The sequence below is a fragment of the Sinocyclocheilus anshuiensis genome, unplaced genomic scaffold (assembly GCF_001515605.1).
Source record: "Sinocyclocheilus anshuiensis isolate Anshui unplaced genomic scaffold, SAMN03320099.WGS_v1.1 scaffold913, whole genome shotgun sequence".
Classification (NCBI taxonomy): Eukaryota; Metazoa; Chordata; class Actinopteri; order Cypriniformes; family Cyprinidae; genus Sinocyclocheilus; species Sinocyclocheilus anshuiensis.
This window is the reverse complement of record NW_015554131.1, coordinates 885,762-895,101: the sequence shown is the minus strand read 5'-3', so window position 1 is coordinate 895,101 and position 9,340 is coordinate 885,762. Positions and strand designations below refer to the sequence as shown.

General features: G+C 35.7%; 1 protein-coding gene across 5 annotated transcripts in view; it reads left to right on the top strand.

Annotated features, from left to right (window-relative positions):
- The first annotated feature begins 2,976 nt into the window (after positions 1–2,976).
- LOC107670286 (polypeptide N-acetylgalactosaminyltransferase 12-like) overlaps positions 2,977–9,340 on the top strand; it is a 26,519-nt gene continuing 20,155 nt past the window's right edge. For all 5 annotated transcript variants that reach the window (XR_001632079.1, XR_001632078.1, XM_016462846.1 and 2 more), the window contains exons 1-5: positions 2,977–3,651; positions 4,747–4,916; positions 6,579–6,768; positions 6,959–7,144; positions 7,874–7,991. Coding sequence is in view for 3 of the 5 variants with exons in the window: in XM_016462846.1 (XP_016318332.1) it covers positions 3,293–3,651; positions 4,747–4,916; positions 6,579–6,768; positions 6,959–7,144; positions 7,874–7,991 (1,023 nt within the window). In the remaining 2 variants the exon portion in view is untranslated. The remainder of the gene's footprint in view (positions 3,652–4,746; positions 4,917–6,578; positions 6,769–6,958; positions 7,145–7,873; positions 7,992–9,340) is intronic.

The window sequence follows — 9,340 nt, the reverse complement described above, 5'->3', positions numbered from 1 at the left end:
AATTTAACGGTAAAAGACTGTAAAAATGTTACAGTAAAAACCTGTTAAATGGTTAACGGTAAATTCCCCTACTATACAGTATATGGTGAAAAACTGTATTGGACATTACATGTATTGGACATTAATTTTACGGTAGTATACCGTTTTTGTAAGTGAAAAAGACCGTATAATTTACAGTGAATAACCGTAAATTGACATTCCCAGAATTCCGTGTTACATTTCAAATTTGATGGGTTTTTTTTGTTTAAATATTTTTGTTGTTTCTTGTTAGTTTTTTCTTATCAGTTTTGTATATTAGGGTTGTGTGTTACACCTAATGGTGCTAAATGAATGTTTATTGCGTTATTTCAGTTTCATGTGTGTTACCATGATGGTGTTTGGTGTTTGTGTGAATGACACTGTGCACCTTCTATATATGTTATTATTTAAAAGCTGCTTGTGATGGGCTTTGGTTCATCATGTGACTTTCTCATCATCACCTGCTTTTAGTGGTTATCAGTTTATTACAAAGGTACAAAACAGATTTCAGTACTTCAATAGGTTGGTATATTAACATTATATCATAATGAAATTATGGTATTTAACTGTAAATTTAAGTTAAAACTGTAAAACCTAAAACGTTGCTACCGTATTTTTTACGGCAAAATTCTAGCAACCACAGCTGCCGTTTTTTTACTGTAAATTTTACGGAATGTTTTTTACAGTGTACATCTACACAACTGAAGTTGTGTACACAACAAATATTGGCTTTACAGAACTATATATACATACAGTATATAGTTCTATATATAATATGTCTCTCTATTTATCATCTATCTATCTATCTATCTATCTATCTACATAAAAACAAATAGTGAAAAAGAAGTGTGTTGCTCTATTGTCAAGATGAACTAATAAAAAGTTAGGCTGGATGTGAAATGTGAATGAGTCATTATTATTTAAATCATACATGATTTCACATATTAACAATGATTTTCACATATAACAATGTTTATGAACTTTCACAGACTCATATATCTTGGCATAATGGTGTTTATAAAGCGGACATGCACTAAATGGATTTGGATTAGCGGTCTGTCACAGTGTGTGACCCCTAAGACTCTCTGTGATTTGACCTGGATTTCTTTCTTTATGCCTCTTCCAGTTCCGCTGGCCTTATCTGACAAACAAGCCTGCTAATCTGATCACGCAAATCCCTCTCTACATCAATCTACAGCCCTGCTCAGTGCTCAGACCTGCAGGACGTGCCACTGTATGGCTGGCTCAAAACCAGTAAATGTTGGGGCGAATGTATTTAAAAATGAATATTTATGTATTCACTGAATTGTTCTCTTCCAGGGATTACCACTGGGGGCACTGACAACAGGGATAAAACATTTTATAACAAACAGTATTAACCAAAGAAAGAAAAAGTGTTTTTCCGATGTTTTTTTTCTTTGAAAGCAAAAGTGAAAGCATTAAAACCTATAGATATTAAACAGAGTCAAAGAAACACCTTCAATGACCATCTTGTTGTCAAAGAGGAGTCAGAAACAAAATTTGTTTTGATCTCAAATTTCATCCGCTATTTTTAGGTTTTTCACAAGATTATTCAAATATCTGATGCAATGGTCTTGTTTATGGATTACTAGTTTATTGGAGGTTGATGTAAAATGCATATCTTTTAGATTATGCATAGCCTATGTGGATGTATATGTTTTGTAACTCATCAAACAGCATCGGGATGCACAATTTTAACACATTCAGGCTTCTAAGGCACTGACTCGGAACTACGGTCAACAATTGTGCAGAAAAACCCGCTGTTTTGTTTCTGTTTGTTATGATTACAGTTAAATATTAGACCTGATCACGAAACAATAGAAAATGACGGATCATTTCACGTGGTTTCATTACGACCTCTTATACTTTTAATGTACAATAATTTAAATTGTGATTTTGACAAATACCATACTGTGGCGGCCAAAATGATTAGAACTCTATTATTTTCACCAACTAAAAATGGTTTTAAGTCAGTTATTTCTATCTTTTGCTGTAGTGTGTCAGTAGGAAATATCAGTTTACATTTCCAAACATTAATTTTGCCATTAATTATAATAATCCAGTGAGATTTTTGTCTGTCAACAGCCAGTGCTCCACACAGAGATCTGATCTGATCATCATCATCCAGTCTGTCTGGAATGACATGAAGAAACAGAACAAACTGAGACAGATTAAATCAAGAAGAACTGTGGCAACCTCAAGATGCTTCAAGAAACCTGCAAAGCTACCTGACAAACTATGTAGGGCAAAAGCTGCTTTAAACGCAAAGGATGGTCACACCAAATGTTGATTTAATTGAGTTAATAGAAGTTAACTGATAAAGAACATCTATTTATGACATTATTTTGACAGCATCCTCATTTTACAGCATTTTTACACAAGTGCCTAAAACTTTTAACAGTACTGTAGCTTTGCAGGTAGGTTTCTTGAAGCACCTTAGAGACGTTGCCACAGTTCTTCTGGATTTAGTCTGGCTCAGTTTGGTCTGTCTCTTCATGTCGTTCCAGACAGACTAAATCAGATCTCTGTGTGGAGCACTGGCTGTTGTCAGACTCCTTGTGCAAACAAAAATCTCACTGGATTATTACAATTAATGGCAAAATGAATGCTTTGGAAATGTAAACCATTTTTAGTTGGTGAAAATACTAGTGTTATAATAATTTTGGCCATCACTGTAGGCCTACGTCTTTTCCCCCACAATCTGAATTGCTGTGGAGTTAACTGCAGTAAATCCGAGTTGAATTAAAAAGTAAGCTAATAAATGTAGCTCTCCTGTTTTGCATAAAGCATACTTTGGCGTCTGGGAATATGAATTCTGGATCATGTATCTTCCGTAGTTTGATATAGTTTCTGTAGATATACGGAAGCAGAAAGCGTTCAGCTTGACTTTACGCCTCTTCTCAACTCCTCCCCGATTGCGACTATTGTAGCCGATCAGCAAAGCGTCGTGCGTTTAATGTCGAACGCATGGAAGGTGTCCGCATTAACGGATGTGATTTCAACACCTCCCCGTCTGCAACCGGCTCTGCTCGCCGTTCATGTCGATCACACCTCAACAGTTGGTTAGATTAAATGACCAACTTTCGGTTTGCTTGGATAACTTCCCCTTCACTATAGTCGACCATAAAATGAAATCTGGCACTTTGAAAACGAGATCCTCTTACCTTGACGAATTTTTTTCGAACTTTTCATGAGATTGAACTTTAGATGACAAACAGTTTGAGGAAACCAGGGCGGACGAGAAGGACACATTATGGCAATATGTGGTAGACGGAGTCGGCCCAAGTTCATTCTGTACATTCTCGGGGCGTTTGTAGTCGGATATTTAGTGTTTCATAGGAACACACACAGTGATGTCGGACTGGCGAGTCGAAGAGAAGTTCCAGTCGAGGAGCCCAAAAACGTGGACGAGGAATTTCTGAAGAAACCTGTTTACGAGAAGCCTCCTCTAAACATAAATGCGTTGGGAGAGATGGGGAGAGCTGTTAAACTGGACCTGACTGAAGAAGAGAAGCGAGAGGAGGAGGAGAGCATCAAAAAACATCAGATAAACACTTATGTGAGTGATAGGATATCATTACACCGCAGGCTGCCTGAAAGATGGAATTCACTGTAAGTGCCCATGTTGCACAGGAATGTTTGAAGTTTGTTTGATGTTTGTCAGATATCCAGCTCTAACAGATCATCAACTGTTTTTGGTATAATGTTGTTAAATGGGTTTGTTTGAATAGCATAAAAAATGTAGAACAGGATATACATTATAGTTTATTAGTTTTAACCCGCCCCGATTTATTGCAAAGCATATATAAGTTGTAAATGTTTTGTAAACAGTCCCTATCTTACCCCAGTGCCTTTTGCTTATGCGTGATTAACGATAGGGACCGTCTACAAAGTAACAAAGGAGAAGGAAAACGTTCAATGTGGCGCTGTCACAGAGGTGCAGTTTGCAGTTGGTCTTACTCATAAATAATAATAAAAAATCAAAACCTTATCTAAAATCCCAAGGATATGTGTTAGTTTAATTGGTTATCTCAAGAAAATGCTGAAATTTTCAAATTTTCCTTTGTGGACACATTGACTAAAAATGAAGTCAAACAATAAACAGATGACCCATTCCATATCCAAAAGGTATGCATTGTTATAGTTACCTTGAGAAACATTTGCAATTGGTTTTATTCTGATAGGTTAAAAAAATAATGTATAACAACAAGCCAAATATTACTTAAGTGTAATATTTGGTATATACTTAAGTGTTTACTGTTTGCTATTTTCTTACATTTTACTAGTTTTTAATGTGTTGTATTTATTGTTTGCATTATGTTTGTTTATTATATAACGACCATTAGGGCTGAATAGCCCATGATGTTTATTTCATTTATGTATTTTTAAGTTGCAATTAATATTTTATTTTATTTATTGTATGTGATATTTATCTTTTTTTTTTTTTTACTGTACAGCACTTTGGTGCAGTTTTGCTTTATAAACAGTTTAATTTGATTTTGATTTGATATTGTGCCATGTTTTGTCATGAGTTGTGGTTGCACGTGTTCCGTATTGCCAAATTTGTAATTGCCTATTGGGTATTAAGATCAAAGAATCCTGCATAGACACTGTGCATATTTAAATTATTGTAATGCCACTGTAAACAAGAATGCAGTGTGATGATATAGCAAGCAAGGCATTATCTAACAAGATCTGTCTATACAGATGTAGAAACCTGAAATATGACTACCTGAGCCTGCCGTCGACATCAGTAGTGATAGCCTTTTACAATGAAGCCTGGTCCACACTACTGCGGACAGTGCACAGTGTCCTGGAAACCTCGCCGGACCTGCTGCTGACTGAAATCATACTGGTGGATGACTACAGTGACCGAGGTATCAGTCTGAATATAAACTTCTCATGCTAACTTTGAGCGCACGCTTATCATAAGATCATATGTATTAACATACTAAAGGTATAGCTAATCTGTAATTATATGATACAACCTGTTTATGTAGAGAAAATCAAAATAAAGCAAGGAGAAAAGATCCTATGTATTAAAACATTAAGGTCATATGTAACAAAATCATATTAGGTTAAGCTTGGTGCATTTTTGATTTGAGACACCTAGGAACCACCCACAACACTGTAACAACCACATTAGCAAATAAATATAGCTACCATATTCATAGCTACCATTGCTACCATAAAGATTTGCATGTACAAACATCACTCCCATTTTCTTCAGAAAAATTAAAAAATACTATACTGTTGTATGTCAATAGTCAAATGTTTGCTCATTTCTAACCAAACAATGACAAACAGATGCAAATAGATAATGTTTTTAAACATTACTGATCTCTCTCTCTCACTCTCACTCTATATATATACTGTATATATATATATATATATATATATACATACATACACTGCCATTCAAAAGTTTGGGATCAGTAAGATTTTTTATGTTTTTTTTAAAGAAGCATGCTCTCATGCTCATCAAGGCTGTATCTATTTGATCAAAAATACAGAAAAAAATATTTTTGTGAAATATTGTTGTGATTTAAAATAAGTTTTCTATTTTAATATACTTTAAAATATAAATGATTTCTGTGATCAAAGCTGAATTTTCAGCATTCTCCAGTCTTCAGTGTCACATGATCCTTCAGAAATCATTCTAATATGCTGATTTATAATCAATGTTGGAAACTGGTGCTGCTCAATATTTTTTGGGGACCTGTCATACTTCTTTCAGGATTCTTTGATAAATAAAAAAGAACAGTTTATTCAAAATAGAAAATGTTGTGTTACAACATACACTATTCAATACACTACTATTCAAAAGTTTGGGGTCAGTAATTTTTTTCTTTATTTTTTCTTTCTTTTAAAAGAAATTAATACTTTTATTCAGCAAGGATGAGTTAAATGGATAAAAAGTGATAGTAAAAACTTATATTGTTAGAAAAGATTTATATTTTGAATAAATGCTGTTCTTTTTAACTTTTTATTCATCAAAGAATCAAAGAATAAAGTATCACATGTTCCAAAAAATATTAAGCAGTTTCAACAATGATAATAAATCAGCATATTAGAATGATTTCTGAAGGATCATGTGACACTGAAGACTGGAGTAATGGCTGATGAAAATTCAGTGCTGCATCACAGAAATAAATTGTATTTTAAAGTATATTAAAACAGGAAACAAATATTAGAAATTGCAATAATATTTCACAATATAACTTTTTTCTGTGTTTTTGATCAAATAAATACAGCCTTGATGAGCATAAGAGACATAAATAAATAAATACCTTAAACACAAAAATAATTTTGTGTTAATTTCATCATCAATCATCAAATACAACTATTAATCAAGGTTTGAAAACAGATTCTTATCAATGAAATACCACAGCAATAACATGGTCTCAGCTCCACCCTGTGGTGAAACAGCAAGTTGTTCCTTAATACAGCCAATTAGCATACTTTATTTCTGTCCTAAGTTCTGGTTCCCTCTAGGCCTGCAGCTGTTACTGAGCACTTCTCATGAATTTGACCCACAGATCATTTAAAAGAACCTCTAGAAAACTACATCGCCAATCTCAAAAAGGTGCGTCTGATCCGTGCAATGAAGAGAGAGGGTTTGGTGCGAGCGCGGCTCCTGGGGGCGTCCATTGCCACAGGAGAAGTGCTGACCTTCCTCGATTGCCACTGTGAGTGTCATGAAGGCTGGTTGGAGCCTTTACTCCAGAGGTGAGACTGATAAACTACCCTCTACCAACCTAAAACATGCATTATTTTCATAAATTTGTATATAAATTTGCTCTCTTTTTTGGATTACAAAATGTGCATACTTTTTCAGGTCACACCTAAGCTACATGCCAAATCACTGTTTGTTTTGTAAGGAATTAATATTTATCTCTCATTTTTTAAAATCCTGTAGAATAAAGGATGAGCCTTCGGCTGTGGTGTGTCCAGTGATTGATGTTATCGACTGGAACACCTTCCAGTACCTGGGCAACCCTGGAGAACCTCAGATCGGAGGATTTGATTGGCGATTGGTGTTCACGTGGCACACTGTCCCAGAACATGAACAGAAACACCGAAGTTCTGCCACTGATGTCATCAGGTCTGTGCTTCATGGATGCACCAAATGGAAAACAATTTGAAATACTAAGGGAAATTAAATTCTTGGTCTCATTCCAGTTTAAAAACAATGCAGCATGGCACTGACATGTTCAGTCTGAGATTTGGTTGATATGTCAGTAGATTTTGAGCATTTACTGAATCATGAAAATTCTTTCTACACATAAAAAGAGCTCAGAAGCACTCAGCAGAGCAGACCATTTTATAGTATAAGTTTTTTGTGATCTTTATGGCCATATTTCAGGAAACAGAACCATTTAGGTGACCGTATTTTAATGTTTTTCCTCCAAAATTAAATATGTTCATGCAAATAAACACAATAAACCAACAGTAAACCATGCATTTATGTAGGATGACCATATGTCCCTATTTTCCCAGACATGTCCTGGATGAGAATTGCCTAAGATGTCAGATTTTCGACTGTTTAAAAAAAAACTGTTTTCATACTTGCTAAAGTTAATGACTGAAAAGTAGTTTGACCAATAGTGTGCGGGCATTGTACATCATTGACCAATCGTGTGCAAGAAGGTGGGATCGATAGAGAACGGTCATAGCAATGCAAATATGTGTACATATAATCTATAAGGCCAAAAGCCGGACATTTGACATGTCTGGGAATAACAGAATTTATGGTCACCCTACTTTATGCTTTTCTTGGAAGTTACTATAAGGTAGAAGCACAGAAATATTGCTGTCTGTTGCTTTGATCCAGGTCTCCTACAATGGCTGGGGGTTTGTTTGCAGTCAATAAGAAGTACTTCCATTACCTGGGCACATATGACACAGGAATGGAGGTGTGGGGTGGAGAGAACCTGGAGTTCTCATTCAGAGTAAGTGCATTTTGTTGAACTTTTCTGTAAAAATGTTCCTCTCGTTTCTCTCCAAGTTTTGGTTTCCTGAGGGGAGAAAGCCTTTGGACAGATGGTCACAATCCTAGTTTGAAAACGGTGCGATGAGTCATACAAGGTTAAGAGGTCAGTCAGCGTCTTTATTAAGTGTCTGCCAGCTAGCATGATGACTAAAGCGACCTTCAATGTTTATGCAGCATTTACTTACTCATTATTCCTCTGATTACTCAGCTCATCCCCTGAAGGATTCCAACACTGTTACAAAGACAGCAATGGTTCATTTGTGTTTTGAGTGCCTTGAACGCCAGGAGCTGCGTTTTTAATCAGATTTCAGCAAGGAACGTCACAAAGACCAGACAGCTGCTCTGTCAATGCAATATGACAGACCAGCCTATTTATTGTCTGCATCTGTCTATGGGCAGGAACTTTTACAGCTGTGAAAGTTAGCATGTTAAAGGAATAGTTCACCCAAAAATGAAACCCTTTCCCTACTATGGAAGCCAATGGGGACCAACAACTGTTAGGTTCTTTAGAATTCTTTAAAATATCTTCTTTTGTGTTCAGCATGAGGGTGACAAACTTATACAGGTTTGGAACAACATGAGGATGAGTAAATGATAACAAAATTTTCATTTTGGGTGAACTATTCCTTTAACTTAAGATATCAATTAAATAAGTTACTATTTAAAGGCACAATATGTAAGATTTTTTTATTAAAATATCCAAAAACCACTAGAACAGTGTTATATATTTTGCTGACTTGTGTACTTACATTATCCCAAATGTTTCGAAGAATGTTTAAATCCAGAGAAATAAGCAATTTTAACTAGTGACACGGACCGTGTCCATAGTGTCATTGTGTCGCCTGCCAATGACGTCATAACACCTCGATTTCCGGAACATGGAAACACCAAAGACGCTTTAATATGTTGTGTGTTTTATTAGACAGGTGACGACCGCACAGAGTAGCATTATAACAGAACTTTCAAACGTATCTAGTATGATAAAACAGAGCTGCTTTACCCCACATACGCACGACTGGAAGGAGCGGAAGCGCTAAAGTGTGGCATAATAAAAGCTCGGCTGCTTTCGAGCCATGTGTCACTCTCGTCTCTCATTAGCAATTGCTTCAGCAGCCTCGTTTTGCTTTGACAGCTTTCTGCCTCACTCCGCTTCATACTACGATGTTAATAAATATTTAATACATTAGCTTATCCATGAACATGATTTCTGCCTGAGTCCCATCAGATTGCTTCGGCTGTGGGGATGAAGACGACAACTCCCATGATTCCACACTCAGTCACGGCATCATCAAACTACGCCTTTGTTTC